Source organism: Podarcis muralis, chromosome 18, assembly GCF_964188315.1.
Source record: "Podarcis muralis chromosome 18, rPodMur119.hap1.1, whole genome shotgun sequence".
NCBI classification, from domain to species: domain Eukaryota; kingdom Metazoa; phylum Chordata; class Lepidosauria; order Squamata; family Lacertidae; genus Podarcis; species Podarcis muralis.
This window is the reverse complement of record NC_135672.1, coordinates 5,574,808-5,593,657: the sequence shown is the minus strand read 5'-3', so window position 1 is coordinate 5,593,657 and position 18,850 is coordinate 5,574,808. Positions and strand designations below refer to the sequence as shown.

The window sequence follows — 18,850 nt, the reverse complement described above, 5'->3', positions numbered from 1 at the left end:
CCCGGAGGTGCACTCCATTGTCCCTCGAGACAGACGGATGCCAACGACGACAAATTTCTGTGTAGACATTCATAGGGTTGTGTGTGCGCTGTAAGCTGCTTTAAGGAGGGGTGAAGAAACTGTAGCTGCTGACTACAACTCCCATCATCCTACACTGACTGCTGGGTCTTCTGGGAGTTGTAGTCCAACAATATCTGGGTGGCTGCACGCTCCCTACCCTATAGGAGAACCCTCCCTAATAGATTTGGGCTGCTATGAATGAGGTCCCTTTCTCTTGTGTCTGCTTAGGTCTCCTTCATCACCACAATGTCACGCAACAGCCCAAACTTTAAGCTGGGTGGAATCTACACACATATTTTTTAAAAAACACGCTTTTTTAAAAAAACGTTTCGAAAAATAAATTGAATTTTGCATAGCTCCCTGTCGCCACCTTGTGTTACATCTGTACATTGCACTTAAAATGCACTTAAAACGCTTTATTTGCAGCTCTATAGCTGAGTCCTTGGATAGGGCGGCACTGGTACCCCCACAAACCTCCCACACGGATCCGCCATATTGTGACTCGTTTTCCCCATCAGCTGTTCCCCTCTGGAGGATTTCGACTCGCCTTGGGCGAATGGCCAGTTGCGACGCTGGCTCTTGTCCCAAAGGAACCCGACCACCCACCCACCCCGAATTCTGACGGCACCTTACTCACAGGCATAGTTTGGCTGCCATGAAGGGCGTGGATCGCTGCCTGGGCCTCCGTGTGAGAGGAGAATTTAACAAAGGCACAGCCTGGAGGGCGTCAGAGGAGACAGAGAGAGAGAGAAGAGGAGGACAGAAAGGAAAGCTGCAAGTGAGAACAGAGCTGGAGGAAAGTATAGTTTATGGAACATTGCCCTGTTCAAATGGGAGGGAAGAATCCCATGGGCCCCTCTTTGTGCAAAATTCCCATGGCCCCCCACCCTACTTAATTTCCCATGGGCCCCTCTTTGTGCAAAATTCCCATGGCCCCCCACCCTACTTAATTTCCCATGGACCCCTCTTTGTGCAAAATTCCCATGGCCCCCCACCCTACTTAATTTCCCATGGACCCCTCTTTGTGCAAAATTCCCATGGCCCCCCACCCTACTTAATTTCCCATGGACCCCTCTTTGTGCAAAATTCCCATGGCCCCCCACCCTACTTAATTTCCCATGGACCCCTCTTTGTGCAAAATTCCCATGGCCCCCCACTCCACTTAATTTCCCATGGACCCCTTTTTGTGCAAAATTCCCATGGCCCCCCGCCCTACTTAATTTCCCATGGCCTCCATTCATGCCAGGAGCAACTCCACACTACAAGCAAGCATATGGCATGACTTTTGAGCCATAGGCGACCTTCCAACCACACAAAGCTTATAAGTTTTTACACAGAGAGATAGATAGATAGATAGATAGAGAGAGAGAGAGAGAGAGAGAGAGAGAGAGAGAGTCAAGGAAGAGTCATTATCACAGTTCAAATACAAGGTGTGGTTTTGAGGGCCAGGCAGAGAGCCCTGGGGGCCACATTGGGTTCTCGAGCCCGAGGTTCCCAACTCTTTTCACACACCATAATAACATGCAACCCTGCACAGCACATCAAGAAGGTGTTTCCCCCCTCTTTTACATTAGCCGATAGCCTTGCTGAAGGTATAAGAGCACTGCCACCGATGATTTATTACAATGGCTCTCCAAAACTCGCCAATCAAACCAGGCAAGGCATAAATGCAAAAGCAAGAGGTTAGTCCTCATGGTGAATAATAATATAATAATAATAATAATTTATTATTTGTACCCCGCCCATCTGGCTGGGTTTCCCCAGCCACTCTGGGCGGCTTCCACAGAGACCAAAAATACACGAAAATGTCGCACATTAAAAACTTCCTTGAACAGCAACACTGAATGCCTTTTTGCTATTGTTCCCCCCGCCCCCCGTGAGAGATGCTGTGAGGCACCCGAGTGCAAAGAATGTAATAATAATAATAATTAATAATAATAATAATGCGGCCTGAGGACAGCCAATTCCCAGTGTTCTCTGCGGAGTGCTTTGGGAGTGAAACCAGTTTCAAAACGGATTGAATTTGCAAACAACTCATCCCTTTGAGAAGAGGTCAAGTCTGTTCCTGAAGGGACAGCTCAGCTAGTAGAGCACAAGACTCTTAATCTCAGGGTGGTGGGTTCGAAACCCACATCGGGCAAACGATTTGTTCTCCATCCTAGATGGACGGAGGACCAGAGACTGACCTTTGCTGTTGCCGTCCGGCCCTCTGAGAACCGTGCATTCGTCAATGACCCCGAAAGGTTCAAAGAGGCGCAGTATGTCTTCTTCCGATTGCTGCTTGTTCAACATTCCCACAAAGAGCTTCCTGTCCCCTAGAGGGGGGGAAAGAAAAGAAAACCACAGAACCATCAACTTTCTGTGGGTCTCTCAGGATGGAGGGGGGGAAAGATGGGGCAATCTGTAGGAGTGCAAATATCCAGAGTGTGGGGTCAGGTGGGATTACTATGAGGAATTATAAAATGTGCATCAAGCCATTGTGTCCGCCATGAAAGCATGGTGTTGACTGGGTTTGATACATTGACAATAATTTCTTTTTTTTAAAAAAAGATATTTATTAAAGTTTCAATGTTTTACAGAAATAAGAGGGGGGGGGGGGAAATACAAAGTAAAAACAGTTAAAAACAGATCAGTTTTTCCAAATCTTATCTTTCATTTGCTTGTTTCCCTGACCTCCTCACACCTCCCTTTTTTGTATTCCAGTTCAATTAGTTAATTCAGCAAATCCTTTCCATCTTTGATTTTATCTTAATCTTTTATCTTAGTGTATTATAGTTTTAGATTATCTCCTGTTAACAAACCATTTTACATATTCCTTTATAACATTGCTACTAAAAACCACTTAACTTCAATCCAACATCATTCTAACATTCATTAATTTTGCAGTGTTTCTGTAAATAGTCTTTAAATTTTTCCCAATCTTCTTCCACCGACTCTTCTCCCTGGTCTCGGATTCTGCCGGTCATTTCCGCCAGTTCCATATAGTCCATCACCTTCATCTGCCATTCTTCCAGAGTGGGTAAATCTTGTGTCTTCCAATACTTTGCAATGAGTATTCTTGCTGCTGTAGTAGCATACATAAAGAAAGTTCTGTCCTTTTTTGGCACCAATTGGCCGACCATGCCCAGGAGAAAGGCCTCTGGTTTCTTCAGAAAGGTATATTTAAATACCTTTTTCATTTCGTTATAGATCATCTCCCAGAAAGCCTTAATCTTTGGGCATGTCCACCAAAGGTAAAAGAATGTACCTTCAGTCTCTTTACATTTCCAACATTTATTATCGGGCAAATGATAGATTTTTGCAAGCTTGACTGGTGTCATGTACCACCTGTATATCATTTTCATAATATTCTCTCTTAAGGCATTACATGCCGTAAACTTCATACCTGTGGTCCATAACTGTTCCCAGTCTGCCATCATAATTTTATGTCCAACATCTTGTGCCCATTTAATCATAGCAGATTTCACCATTTCATCCTGAGTATTCCATTTCAACAGCAAGTTATACATCTTTGACAAAATCTTGGTTTTGGGATCTAACAGTTCTGTTTCCAATTTTGATTTTTCCACCTGGAAACCAATTTTCTCATTGACAATAATTTCTGATCAAATCCCACAACCCTCTGCATCTCTGGCCATTTCCTCTACTGCCCATTTCTCTTGCTTGGCAAGTCACGTACACAGCCCAGTTGCTTCGCCAGGCAGTACCCTGGGTCATTAAAGATACTGGGCAAGTTTCTTTGATGTAGCTTTTCTGATATGTTAATCTTAGGATGTTAATCTTTAGGCCAGGAAACAGATCTCACCTGAAGGTGATAATGATGCTGTCCTCCTGGCCATCCTTCTTATCATGTATTTTTCATGTTTATGACCTCAGGGGTTGCCAAAGGCACTCCTTTGTAGTTCTGCTCTTTGTTTACCCCAGAAATATGTGTGCTTGATTAGTTTTGGTAGTTTAACTTTGACCCCACGTGAGGTTTGTTGAAATGCTCAGAAGAAATCTGATTGGTTCTTACCAACACTCTGTAAAAAGCTCTTTTGTGAATAAAAAGACCTGGGCTAGGGGCTAGAGGCAGAGATTATTATACGCACCCTTCCCAGAGTCTTGCTGGTTCAAGCCTCTCTGTGTATTCTTATTAATCAGAGTTCAATCCTTCCTTTACTTTGGGAACGCCTCAGCAATCCACTACCCCAAGGAACCCCAAAGATACTAGTTTTGCAAAGGTGCTGTCATTCTCTTGATCTCAGGGTCTTGATCTCAAGTTCTCTATATTCTGAAGGGGGGTAGGAATGCGATGGAGATCCCTAGTCCCCTGTATAGAACGACAGTTTCCAAGGAGGAAAGGAAGGACACAACAATCATGTACATTTCGCAGCATGAATGGTGAGATTTTGCAGCAACTACGAAGCCACACAATGTGTGCGCCTGTTTTTAAAATTGTGGGTACTTCTGGCGCTTATCAATTTGAAGGTATGTTTCAAAGGGCATGGCACGAAAGCTTGTGATATCTCAGAAACCAGAGGGATGGCTTCAGTTCCCTTTCCTTAGGGTTGCCATACATTGATTCAGAGCTAGAATAGGGCAGTCTGAAACAGTGTCCGGGCCGAAATCGTTGTACAGTGGTACCTTGGGTTACATACGCTTCAGGTTACAGACTCCGCTAACCCAGAAACAGTACATTGGGTTAAGAACTTTGCTTCAGGATGAGAACAGAAATCGTGCTCCAGTGGCGCGGCAGCAGGGGGAGGCCCCATTAGCTAAAGTGGTGCTTCAGGTTAAGAACAGTTTCAGGTTAAGAACGGACCTCCGGAACGAATTAAGTACTTAACCTGAGGTACCACTGTAATGCCTTGGAAAATCCAGACGTATTGGCAAATGTCCTTGACAACATTTGTGTCTGAATTTTCACTTTTTGAAATATGGCAATCCTACCCTTCCTACATAGGGGTCGCGGGTGGTGCTGTGGTCTAAACCACAGAGCCTAGGACTTGCCGATCAGAAGGTCGGCGATTCAAATCCCCGTGATGGGGTGAGCTCCCATTGCTCAGTCCCAGCTCCTGCCAACCTAGCAGTTTGAAAGCATGTCAAAGTGCAAGTAGATAAATAGGTACCACTCCAGCGGGGAGGTAAACGGTGTTTCCGCGCGCTGCTCTGGTTCACCAGAAGCGGCTTAGTCCTGCTGGCCACATGACCTGGAAGCTGTACGCCGGCTCCCTCAGCCAATAAAGCGAGATGAGCGCCGCAACCCCAGAGTCGGCCACGACTGGACCTAATGGTCAGGGGTCCCTTTACCTTCACTCTTCCTACAATTACCAGAAACAGAGGTAAAAAGGTAAAGGTAAAGGACCTCTGGACGGTTAAGTCCAGTCAAAGGTGACTGTTCTTGCTTTCAGACCAAGGGAGCCAGCGTTTGTCCACAGACAGCTTTTTGGGCCATGTGGCCAGCATGGCTAAAATGCTTCTGGCACAACGGGACACCGTGATGGAAACCAGAGCGTATGGATACGACGTTTACCTTCCTGCCGGAGCAGTACCTATTTATCTACTTGCACTTTTGGCATGCTTTCGAACTGCTAGGTTGGCAGGAGCTGGGACAGAGCAACGGGAGCTCACCCCGTCGCGGGGATTCGAACCGCCGACCTTCCGATTGGCAAGCCCAAAAGGCTCTGTGGTTTAGACCACAGCATCACCCGCATTCCACCAGAAGGAGAATACATCATGCAGCATAGTAAATGTTGATGAGAAATTATGCAAAGTAAGAGAAGTCCTATACAGTGGTACCTCGGGTTAAGAACTTAATTCGTTCTGGACAGTGGCGTAGTGTGGGTTGTCAGCACCCGGGGCAAGGCAAGTAATTTGCGCCCCCTAACCCGTGGATTTGCGCCCCCTAACCCGTGGATTTGCGCCCCCTAACCTGTGGATTTGCCCTAACCCCAGATGTTGCGCCCGGTGCGGCCGGCCCCCCCTGCACCCCCCACGCTACGCCACTAGTTCTGGAGGTCTGTTCTTAACCTGAAACCATTCTTAACCTGAGGTACCACTTTAGCTAATGGGGCCTCCTGCTGCCACTGCGCCGCTGCCGCACAATTTCTGTTCTCATCCTGAAGCAAAGTTCTTAACCCAAGGTACTATTTCTGGGTTAGCGGAGTCCGTAACCTGAAGCGTCTGTAACCCGAGGTACCACTGTATATGGGTCCATCTTCCATAATTCATTGTTGTTTCGTTGTTTAGTTGTTGAGTCGTGTCCGACTCTTCGTGACCCCCTGGACCAGAGCACGCCAGGCACTTCTGTCTTCCACTGTCTCCCGCAGTTTGGTCAAACTCATGCTGGTAGCTTCGAGAACACTGTCCAACCATCTCATCCTCTGTCGTCCCCTTCTCCTTGTGCCCTCCATCTTTCCCAACATCAGGGTCTTTTCCAGGGAGTCTTCTCTTCTCATGAGGTGTCCCAAGTCTTGGAGCCTCAGCTTCAGGATCTGTCCTTCCAGTGAGCACTCAGGGCTGATTTCCTTCAGAATGGAGAGGTTTGATCTTCTTGCAGTCCATGGGACTCTCCAGAGTCTCCTCCAGCACCAGAATTCAAAAGCATCCATTCTTCAGCCTTCTTTATGGTCCAGCTCTCACTTCCATACATCACTGCTGGGAAAACCATGGCTTTAACGATACGGACCTTTGTTGGCAAGGTGATGTCTCTGCTTTTAATTCATTAATTCATTACAGGTCAACAAACCCACAGCTTTTCTTATCGGAGAAAGTGGGTTATCTTGCACCGAATATGCCAATGGCTGTACTTGAAAGCTTTGCAAGAGCTGAGCTACCCGATTAAACGGCTTTCTCCTGGCTTTCTCCTTTCTCTTCTTCACTCTACTAATGAAGAGGGAGAGTGTCTTTGCATTCCTTCTGGGCTGCTGTTTCCGGGCTTCAGAAGACGCTCCAACCAGTTATCAGCAAGGCGGATTTAGGTAAAGTGTTCGGGGGGCATATTTCTGGGGATGACAGCTCCACAGGGTATATTGCATCCTCTCTCTTTTTTTAAACCCGTAAGAGGAGTCATCTTGGCAAACGGGTAAAAAAATGTGACATTCCCCCGGTGGGGTGCCGCACAGATGCCCAGGGGGGCGTTGACAAAGGAAAGGAACGTGTTGAGGAACCATGCAAGGAATGCCTTATTGCAAGCGACAAGATCAGAGGGTCTGCCTTGGAAAGGGAGCGGATCGGAGGCGACGTGTGTCAGGAGGAATTGCAAAGGGGGCAGGATCTGTTGGAGGAGGCAGTGACCTGGAAAGAGATTGCTTCTGTTTTGATTTTGGGAGATGGGCTGTGAGGCACGGGGTTTCCCGTCCCCAAGCTGCATGCTGAGAGGTCCATCGCAGGCTGGGCACCTGCACTGCATGCAGAAGGTCCCAGCTTCCCTCCCCAGCAGGTAGGGATGGACAGCCTGCCTTGCCTGAAAGGCCGGACAGCTGCCGCCGCCAGTCAGTTTGGACAAGAATGAGCTGGGCGGACCATTCATCCAACTAAGAATACTGCTATTTTAACTTGGGGAGGGGAGCCACAACAACAACAACAAATACGCGGGTGGCGCTGTGGGTTAAACCACAGAGCCTAGGACTTGCCAATCAGAAGGTCGGCGGTTCGAATCCCCACGACGGGGTGAGCTCCCGTTGCTCGGTCCCAGCTCCTGCCAACCTAGCAGTTCGAAAGCACATCAAAGTGCAAGTAGATAAATAGGTACCGCTCTGGCGGGAAGGTAAATGGCGTTTCCGTGTGCTGCTCTGGTTCGCCAGAAGCGGCTTAGTCCTGCTGGCCACATAACCCGGAAGCTGTACGCCGGTTCCCTCGGCCAATAAAGCGAGATGAGCACCGCAACCCCAGAGTCGGCCACGATTGGAGCTAATGGACAGGGGGCCCTTTACCTTTACCTCAGGTTACAGACGCTTCAGGTTACAGACGCTTCAGGTTACAGACTCCGCTAACCCAGAAATAGTACCTCGGGTTAAGAACTTTGCTTCAGGATGAGAACAGAAATCGTGCAGCGGTGGCCCCATTAGCTAAAGTGGTACCTCAGCTTAAGAACAGTTTCAGGTTAAGAACGGACCTCCAGAACGAATTAAGTTCGTAACCAGAGGTGCCACTGTATTGTTATTTCTTTCTTATTAGTAAGTTTATTCCTTTATCTTTTTGGAAAACTGCAATCAAGCAGCGTATAAATTTTATGAAATGCTTTTCAGGGGCCAAAAAACCCACAAAATTTCAACAGGTCTAAATTCTGCACAGACTATGCACAGAGCACTCTATCTCCATGCATTCCAGAACAAAATGTTGTGCGTGTGTGCAGGCCTTAGAAAAATACTCGCATTTTCAGCATTTAATTATCTCAGTTTCTATTTTTGGTTATGTAGCCTCTTGCACTATTATATCCTCACCGGAGCTCAGTGTTTTTGAGAAGCGAAGGCCTGCCGCTGAGAGCACAATCCCATTCTTGAGATTTTTTTTAAAAAGGAATGGATCAACAGGTAGGGACTCAGGAGAGGGCCTTGTCGGGGGGGGGGGGCTGCTCCCAGGCAACTCCCTCCCTAGAGAAGTTAGACAGTCACCCTCCTTGCTCTTCTGCTGGCAAGTAAGAAGAATCTTGTTCCAACAGGCTTTGTGGAACTGACTGATTTCCACAAAATGCTGTTTTCATTGTAATCGTTTGCATAGTTTGAACAGATTTTTAGGTACAGGCAATGACTGTTTTCCATTGGGGGGGTTCATTCATTCCTGACCCCCACCTTGCATCAGTAGTGATTATGGGAATCTCCTCTGTCTATGGCATTTATTGGCTTTTCAGTGACCGAGGCAGCCTGGGCCCGATTAGTGGACCCCAACAGCAGATCATGCATAAGCCCGCTACACTATGGTTACCAGATTTTTTTCAATGAATCCGGGGACCCCCCCCCCCAAAGCTGAGTAGCAACAGGGAGTCAGCAGTGGGGATGGTGAGGCAAAAGACCCTGGGCCCAAGCACACATGCATATTGTATAAAGGTGCAAAGCCCTTCTTTCGCACCCTGTGAAACATAAATGCGCAGAGTTTTAAAAAAACTGGGCAATGGCTGCCCGTCTGCGGCTCCCAAGCCTCCCCCGATCTGTCAAAACAAAGGGGGAAGGAGATGGGGGGGGCTCAGGAGTCATGGGCACGCGGTGCGCCGTTGCCCAGTTTTTTAAAAACTCTGCGCATTTATGTTTCACAGGGTGCGAAAGAAGGGCTTTGCACCTGCCCGTCAGAGAAACTGCGCACCTTGCGCCCTCCTGAGCAACAGCCGCCCGCCCACAACTACCAAACCCCCCACATCAGTCAAAATAAAAGGGGAAGGGGGCAGGAGATCTGTACCACCGGACGTCCCCGGTTCCCCTTCAGCAGCGGCGACGGCAGCAGCAGTCAGCAGCCCAGAGCCAACTGCGCTACCAGGCTGGCTCCAGGCTGCTGAGGCTGCCACTGCCACGTTTCCCGGGGACAGATTTGCAAATCTGGGGACATTCCGGGGATTGAATTCGTCCAGGGACAGATTTGCAAATCCGGGGGCTGTCCCCGGGAACCAGGGACGTCTGGTAACCCTACGCCACACCCCTGTCACACCCCCTTTTCTGGCCACTTCTGGGTTGTGACGATGCGCACAAGCGCACATCAGTTGGATGTATGTACCTTGGTTGTTGCCCCGCAAGACGAATGCCTCGCAAGACGGAAAACCCGCAAGACGAAAGGGTTTTCCGTTTGCGAGTTGCTTCGCAAGACGAATTTCCCTATGGGCTTGCTTCGCAAGAAGAAAGCCCATAGGGAAATCTCCGGGGACCTCTTTTAAATGCTGGCGGTGGGGAGCAAAGACTTTCGCCCACCGCCGGCCTTCAGAAGAGGTCCAGGGAGGCCGGCCGGGGCCGAAAGGCTTTGCTCCCCACCGCCAGCATTTTAAAAGCAGTCCGGGATAGCAGGGAAGCGCTTCCCGCTATCGCGGACGGCTTTTGAAGGCAGGCGGGGGGAGCAAAGACTTTTGCCCCCCGCCCGCCTTCAGAAGAGGTCCTGGACCTCTTCTGAAGGCTGGCGGGGGGCAAAAGTCTTTGTCCCCCCTGCCTGCCTTCCCAGGGGCTTTTAAATCGCCCCGGACAGCGAAGAAGTCCTCCGCTGTCCCGGGCGATTTTAAAATGCCGCCCGCCAGCATTTTAAGATCGCCCCGGACAGCGGAGAAGTCCTCCGCTGTCCCGGGGTTTTTTAAAAAGAAAAGCCCTTGTCCCCCCCCCCCCCAGCCTTCAGAAGAGGTCGGGGGACAGACTGTCCCCGGACCTGGTCTGAAGGCGGTTTCCGTAGGAACGCATTAATTGATTTTCAATGCATTCCTATGGGAAACCGTGCATCGCAAGACGAAAAACTCGCAAGAAGAAAAAACTTGCGGAACGAATTAATTTCGTCTTGCGAGGCACCACTGTATGGCCTTAACTCTATCAATGTTTAATTTTAAAAAATGATTGTGCGCCCCCCCCCCCGTCCATGTTTTTAACTGTACTTTTAAAAAATAAAATCTGTAAGCTGCTTTGAGTCTGTAGGTGCCAGTTCCCTGGGCGCACCCACAAAACCCCCCACGAAGGGGCCAGGCACCCACAGATTTCGCTGCCAGCGCCATGCACGCTGCATGGCACTCAGAGCCCCAGGCACCCACAGTAGCGGACTCCTGCTTGAGTCCTTGCCAGCGGGGGAAAGGTGGGGTATAAATATAACATCAACAACAGGAGATAACCTGCTGCACATCTCCCTCTCGCTTGCTACGCCAGTGGGAGCAGGAGAGGGGGGGGGAGAGGGGGCCCCTCCCCGATGAGTAAGCCACCAGAAGCACACAAACCCTCGCTCTGGGATCTCGTTTCTGCATGTGACGCAGGCAGCCCCGAGCGGAAGCCCTGCCTGAACCGATTAGTCTCGCCAGGCTGGGCAGCCACACTGCTTGCGACAAGCCCCGTCGTGGCAAGCCACATGCCCACATGAACACGGTTGCAGAGTGAGAAGGAGAGGGGGGAGTGCATGTGTGTAGGGTCTGCTGCTGTCCCCTCCTAACCTCACCCCCCAGCCTGCTCCTTTATTTATTCATTCATCTCTAGCAAAGCGCCTGTAATTATGATTGGCAATGTGTGGGTGCCGATATGTAATATTTGCATGAGGCGATGATGTTGGGCAGCGGCAAGGAACTTGCAGTTGCTTCGTCTTGCAGGGTTTACTGATATGCACAGGGAAGAATTATCCCCCCAGAGTGACAGGAGTGTGGGGCAGAGATTAATCCTCTCCCCCATGCGAGTGAATGGTGTCTAGGGGGAAGCAGAGGGCTGCATTCTTGGGTTGATGGCTTCCAGCGCTACTCTTAATCTCAGGGTCGTGGGTTTGAGTCCTACGTGGGGGGAAAGATTCCTGCATTGTAGGGGGTTGGACTAGATGCCCCTTGAGGTCCCTCCCGACTCTGCAATTCTTTGATTCAGAGTCTCCTCCTAAGCCCCATTGGGTGGGGCCAAAGGAAGAATAGCTGCATCATAGGAAGAGATGATGTAATAATAAAATTTAAGGGCTTATACATATATGATGTAGGACACGGGTGGCGCTGTGGGTAAAAGCCTCAGCGCCTAGGGCTTGCCGATCGAAAGGTCAGCGGTTCGAATCCCCGCGGCGGGGTGCGCTCCCGTTGTTCGGTCCCAGCGCCTGCCAACCTAGCAGTTCGAAAGCACCCCTGGGTGCAAGTAGATAAATAGGGACCGCTTACTAGCGGGAAGGTAAACGGCGTTCCGTGTGCGGCTCTGGCTCGCCAGAGCAGCGATGTCACGCTGGCCACGTGACCCGGAAGTGTCTCCGGACAGCGCTGGCCCCCTGCCTCTTGAGTGAGATGGGCGCACAACCCCAGAGTCTGGCAAGACTGGCCCGTACGGGCAGGGGTACCTTTACCTTTACCTTTACCTTTACCTTTACCTTTACCTTACATATATGATAAATGTTCATAAATGTACCAACCAAGCACGTACATAGATCAGCAAAGGAAGACCGACCTGAAACCATTTTGACTCCCAAACTGACCAAATGTTTCTCTGCAACAAGGGAGGAGGTGAAAAAAACTTCCTTGTTACAGGAATTGGGTAATCACCATTTCAAAAGGAATGGCCAGACTACCAGGAAAGGCAATCAGATAAGGCATTATCGGATAACCTGGCAGACAGGAAAAACAACACCACACTCAAATTTCTGTTGTAGACCACCTTTTCTGTGATGTAGGTCTGATGTTTGTGGGGGGTGGTCTTGGGCTACACCCCTTCTGTGATGTATGTATGGTGTATGGAGGGGTGGTCTTGAGCTCCAGGGCAGGGAATTTAAAATGTCTATATAAGGGCAGGCACACCTTGGTTCGGGGTCCTCCTCGTTTTCCTGCGGGTGAGGGGAGCACCCTGTTGCAACAGCTTTAATAAAGATCAGGCTTACTAGCCGCTTTGCTTCTCAATATTCTCTGGTTGGCCTCTGTTATTTTCTCCTACCAATAGGGAACCCACATAAGGACTCTATATGGACTCTTGGGTACCCCATAAGGGAAGAAGGGCAGATTTTGTTTACAACAATGAGAAATGCAATTCAGAAACAGAACTATCAAATTTGCACTTTCCGCAAGAATATCCAGATTGAAATGCAGCAGAAATGAAAACAGAGGAGATGCCATTGTGAGTGAGAACCTTCTGATAGTAAGAGCTCCCTTGTTTTTGTTTTTTTTAATATTTATTGAAAATTTTTAAACAGCAAAGTAACACATAAGAAACAGAAAAGAAAATCAGAATAAGATTATAAAAAGAAGTAAAAATATAGAAAGAAAATACAGATAGAGTAAAAATATTCATAAATCATATTTCCATAAACTTTGAACTTCCTCACATCACCCTTCCCTGCGTTCCCAACCAAATAGTTATATGCAGCAATTTGTTACCTTACTTCCATTTCTTATTTTATAAGTCTCAAATATTCAAATTCAGCTTTAAAATATATTGGTCTTAAATTAAACTGCTTATATTGAACATAATATTACTTCCAATTTCAACGTTACCCTCGACGTCGCTTATACTCATACGTCTTACAGTAATTTTACTGCTGCCATGTTTCTTTCGTTCGTGCATTCTCCTAACATTCATACAATTTGTAGTGTTTTTGTAAATAGTCCTTAAATCTTTTCCAGTCCTCTTCCATCGTCTCTTCTCCCAGGTCTCGAATTCTGCCAGTCATTTCAGCCAGTTCCATGTAGTCTATCAGTTGCGTCTGCCATTCTTCCAAGGTGGGCAAATCCTGTGTCTTCCAATGCTTTGCGATGAGTATTCTTGCTGCTGTTGTTGCGTACATAACAGGGACGCGGACTTATAAAAAATATTGGGGGGGCACGGGAAAGCTCATGAATAATAAATAAGCTCATGAATATGCAAATAAAGTGGCTCCGGCCCTAAATAGGGCAAGCCACGCCCCCCAGCCAGCCAATCGGCTGGCTGGGAGGTGTGGCCAGTCGGGATTCCCCTGTTCTCGCGGGGGCCAGGAGGAAGGAAATTCCCCCCGGCAGTGCCTTGGCAGTGGCGGTGGTGCTGCGAAGCAGCGAGGCAGGAGCCCCCGCCCCCGGGGATTCCCTAATCTCGCAGGGGACGGCCGGGGCTCTCCGACTAGGGCGCGCGGCTGGCTGGCTGGCTGGCGAGGGAGCAGGTGGGGAGGAGGCGGGGGACGGCGGCGGCGCTCTGCTGGAAGGGCGCCCGAGATTATTGGGGGGGCTGAGCCCCCCCAAAATTTTTTTTGAGGGGGCTCGAGCCCCCTCAGGCCCCATGGAGTCGGCGCCTATGGTACATAAAGAAAGTTCTATCCCTTTTTAACACCCCATTGTCGATTGATAGTAAGAGCTCCCTTGAACTCTCCTTCACTGGAAGTTTTTCAACAGAGGTTGGGTGGGCATCAGCCAGGGATTATTTAGCTGTGGTTCCCGCACTGGGAGGGGTTGGACTAGATAGCAACTGGACACCTTTCCCGCTCTACAATTCTGTGGTTCTACGATCCTTCAAAATTCACGCTTATCTGAATTTTTGCGACGCAGTTTCCCCCAGCCAAGCAATGTTTACCAAAAAGCATTTTATCGAGGTGCATAAGAATGAATATATTACTGAAGATAACATGCAAGACACGGCATTGTGTTCAGGGAAACTGCTTGCTCAACTTCTGGGTGGAGAAATATGCTCTAAAATGCTGATGATTTTTTACACACACACAAACACACACACACAATTGCAAATTGTTGCAGCAATGTGGAGAACTGAATTTAAGACTGGGAAGGGAATGCTCCGTGTGAGGGCTTTTTCATGGTGCCCATCCCATAATAGCAGGATCCTCTTATGCGTCCGGGCAGAATGATGGGGGTGGAGACGCTCCTTCAGGTATACTGGGCCAAGGCCATTTAGGGCTTTCAAGGTCAGCACCAACACTTTGAATTGTGCTCGGAAACGTACTGGGAGCCAATGCAGATCTCTCAGGACCGGTGTTATGTGGTCCCAGCGGCCACTCCTAGTCACCAGTCTAGCTGCCGCATTCTGGATTAGTTGTAGTTTCCGGGTCACCTTCAAAGGTAGCCCCACGTAGAGCGCGTTGCAGTAGTCCAAGCGGGAGATAACCAGAGCATGCACCACTCTGGCGAGACAGTCCGCGGGCAGGTAGGGTCTCAGCCTGCGTACCAGATGGAGCTGGTAGACAGCCGCCCTGGACACAGAACTGACCTGCACCTCCATGGACACCTGTGAGTCCAAAATGACTCCCAGGCTGCGCATCTGGTCCTTCAGGGGCACAGTTGCCCCATTCAGGACCAGGGAATCTGAAGCAGAGGTCATTTTGCTGCTGCAAATGCAGCGGTTTGACCCCTGGAAGCACACTCCATTGTCTCTCGAGACAGACGGATGCCAGCCACCTGGTTGGCCACTGTGAGAGAAGGGTGCAGAACTAGATGGGCCCCCGTTGGGCCTGATCCAGAAGCAGGGATGTTCTTACGTAGGGGAGGAGAGTCAAACGAGTAGCTCTGATCAGATGTGAGCAGACACACCGCTCCAAACTTGAGCTTGGCTACAACTTGCAGCTACGAGGATAAGAAGATAAGCCAAGGTGCGTTTTGCGGCCGGTTATCTGTGTGACCTCATTTATTTAACAACAAACACAGCCATTTCTCCCTGCTCTTTATCGTCTTATCCTGAGTTACTCCACACATCTCCCTCCCCCGCCCCCTTCCTCTTACATCGGAAAAGCCCATCTGGCCCTGAGTTATAGCAGCCTCTGGGAAATGGTGGGTTTCCATAGAAACGCTACTCCAACAATGAGAGAGCGAGAAAGAGGAGAGAGTTCACTTTCTCCGCCCTCACCCCCCCCCCCCGTAACTGTAGCGGGGGGTGGTCAGAACCTATGGGAAACAAAACTGGAGGGTGCTCTTCGGCTGGGAGAGTGGGACAAAATCTTATTATCTACTGAAATTCTGTAACTCTCCACCCTTGGAGCTCGGGTGGGGCTCTGATTTAAGGGAGGCATTCAGAATGAAGTCAAGGATCAGAGATTTAAATGGTCCCACTCCCTCTCTCTTTAAAAAAAAAAATGCAAATCAGGCACTGCCCTACACTTAGACAACTAGCTCTTCAGGGGAAGGGCTAAGCTAGGACTCTGGGCCATGACATGCTAACCTTCTACATGCAAGGGTTTTTTTTGTTTTGCATAAAGGTAAAGGGACCCCTGACCATTAGGTCCAGTCGTGGCCGACTCTGGGGTTGCGGTGCTCATCTCACTTTATTGGCCGAGGGAGCCGGCGTACAGCTTCCGGGTCATGTGGCCAGCATGACTAAGCCGCTTCTGGCGAACCAGAGCAGTGCACGGAAACACCGTTTCCCTTCCCGCTGGAGCGGTACCTATTTATCTACTTTCACTTTGAGGTGCTTTCGAACTGCTAGGTTGGCAGGAGCAGGGACCGAACAACGGGAGCTCACTCCATCGCGGGGATTCGAACTGCGACCTTCTGATCGGCAAGTCCTAGGCTCTGTGGTTTAACCCACAGCGCCACCCGTGTCCCGTTTTGCATATAGATCAGACATATAGTCATGATCATCCCAGGCGGTATGCATATCACAGGATTGTGCTGAAGTTTGTGCGATGAAGAAATACATTTATTTTATTAGCAAAGACCCCTAACCAAAAAACCAAAACAAAACCTATGTGAGTAAATGCATTGCAACAGACCCAGCATTTTGCACCATCGGGGTAAGAGATTTTACATTGCTAACCTTGACGTAACAACAATAAAGTAAACCATTGTTCTTTTTCTCCCTCCCCCTTCTGAAAAAAAAAGTGCGTTGAATGAAGAATCTGTGCAGATTATCGTATTTTTTGCTCTATAAGACTCACTTTTTCCCTTCTAAAAAGTAAGGGGAAATGTGTGTGCGTCTTATGGAGCGAATGCAGGCTGCACAGCTATCCCAGAAGCCAGAACAGCAAGAGGGATTGCTGCTTTCACTGCACAGCGATCCCTCTTGCTGTTCTGGCTTCTGAGATTCAGAATTTTTGTTGTTGTTTTGTTTTCCTCCTCCAAAAACTAGGTGCGTCTTGTGGTTTGGTGCGTCTTATAGAGCGAAAAATACGGTTGGTGCAAAGCAGAACGTGCTGGGAGGTTTTATAAGATTACAAGCAGCAGGTAGAGAAAGAGGGAACGGTGATATCAGAAAGCAAAAGGTTTCTGGACAGCCTTCCAAAAGCATATCTCGCCCTTCTATAGTAGGCTAGCTTCTACACACAGACAGACACGCACTGATCTCCAGCCTCCACACAGACGAGCAAGAGGCAGGATTCAGAGTTCAAGGCCACTTTCCAATTAGGCAAAACCAAGGCTCGTGAGGGCTGTGGCCTGGGTAAGAGTTATGGGGGCCAGATGCAAGGTTCCTTTGCAACTTTACAATTCCGTGATGCTGTGATTCTATCTATTGATACGCCTTCATATTGCAAAAAACAACACCCTTGCATTTATATGTTTTCCTAATACGTCTCCCCCCCCCCCAACATTCCTGATTACAGAGGTGGGTGGCTTTTGAGATTTTAAGGGGAGGACAACACTGTAGGAACCAGAAGCTAATATTTGATTTTATGCACAGCAACTGAGATATGTACAAGGCCTCCCTGAGTAGGGTGGTAGGACAAGGGGTTGGGGGGGGGGACAAAAACAAACAAGGAGAGATGACAACTACCTCCACGGCTCTCGCTGTCCGCCGGCTTTACCTGGATTGGCCGCGCCATCTGGAGAGAGAGAGAGAGTTGCCAAATGTTAGCAAAGCCAAACTCTGAGCACTCTGTTGTGCTACGAAGGGAGGGGGTAAGAGAGTGATAGCAACAAGAACATAAATACAGCCAAATCCAGGCATAGGCAAACTCGGCCCACCAGATGTTTTGGGACTACAACTCCCACAATCCCTGACCACTGGTCCTGTTAGCTAGGGATGATGGGAGTTGTAGTCCCAAAACATCTGGAGGGCTGAGTTTGCCTATGGCTGGCCAAATGGTTGCAGCGTAGAATGCTCCCATGGAGGTCCTGAGCCAGCTACACCTTCAGGGGAACCTTTGGCCCTCCAGATGTTACTTGAACGACAAAAAGGTAAAGGTAAAGGACCCCTGGATGGTTAAGTCCAGTCCAAGGCGACTATGGGGTTGTGGCGCTCATCTCGCTTTCAGGCCAAGGGAGCCGGCATTCGTCTGCAGACAGCTTTCCGGGTCATGTGGCCAGCAGGACTAAAGTGCTTCTGATGCAACGGGACACCATGACGGAAACCAGAGTGCACGTAAATGGCGTTTACCTTCCCGCCGGAGTGGTACCTATTTATCTACTTGAACTTTGACGTGCTTTGGAACTGCTAGGTGGGCAGGAGCAGGGACCGAGCAACGGGAGCTCACCCCGTCGCGGGGATTCGAACCGCCGACCTTCTGATCGGCAAGTCCTAGGCTCTGTGGTTTAACCCACAGTGCCACCCGCGTCCCCAAGCAGGACCAGTGCACAAGAGCCACTCTTGCCTCCTGCAATTCCCTGGTATTCAGAAGCATCGCTGCATCGGACTGCAGAGACAGAGCATAGCCTCCATGACTCGTAGCTGCCGAGAGCCCCAGGACCTCGCATTTGTGCGCCTTGCTCCGAAGCAAAACCACACCACTTTGCAGCTGTTTATTCCCACATCGCATCTGGTGGCAGTTACGGCGGGATAACTAACCCTGCAGGCCAGCACGAAGGGCAGGACAGGAAGCTGCGCACCGGGGGCCTTGGTTCGCCGTGCATGCGTGCGCACGCCTGGGTCAAAATTTAATCCGCTTTCCCCCGCCACCCACTTCCAAGGACTGGAATTCCATTGGGACCAAAGGCCGGACTTGGGAATTTGGATGGGTTGCGTAAGCACCTCGTTTCAGGGAGGACATCTCTGGCACCCCCCCAGAAAGCAAAACAATTGTTTTTGGCACTGCAAGGCCTTTCTGCTGCCCCTCAGTGCCTCCTCCATCCTGGACCAGACCAAGCCCATCTCCACAAACACTGGTGTCCGTCTGTCCCCCCAACCCCGCCCTCTCCAGCTCGGTAGCCCTGTGACTCTGCTTGGATTTTTATTTTTATTATTATTATTATTTTAAGGAAGAAGAAAAAAGAATGTTCATTGCCATGGCAACGACCGTGCGCCACATGGAACCTGACATTTGTGGTTGCCGTAGCAACAGGCTCTTC

The 18,850-nt window shown here is 49.4% G+C and overlaps 1 protein-coding gene across 3 annotated transcripts in view; it reads right to left on the bottom strand.

Moving 5' to 3' along the window:
- Window positions 1-18,850, bottom strand: part of CELF5 (CUGBP Elav-like family member 5) — a 78,178-nt gene that overhangs the window by 26,787 nt on the left and 32,541 nt on the right. The window contains exons 3-5 of one of the 3 annotated variants that reach the window (XM_028713747.2): window positions 17,337-17,388; window positions 2,247-2,375; window positions 698-777 (exon numbers count right to left, since the gene is read on the bottom strand). In XM_028713747.2, the coding sequence (XP_028569580.2) occupies window positions 698-777; window positions 2,247-2,375; window positions 17,337-17,388 (261 nt within the window). The remainder of the gene's footprint in view (window positions 1-697; window positions 778-2,246; window positions 2,376-17,336; window positions 17,389-18,850) is intronic. The other 2 variants (XM_028713748.2, XM_077922065.1) reach the window with 2 other exon arrangements.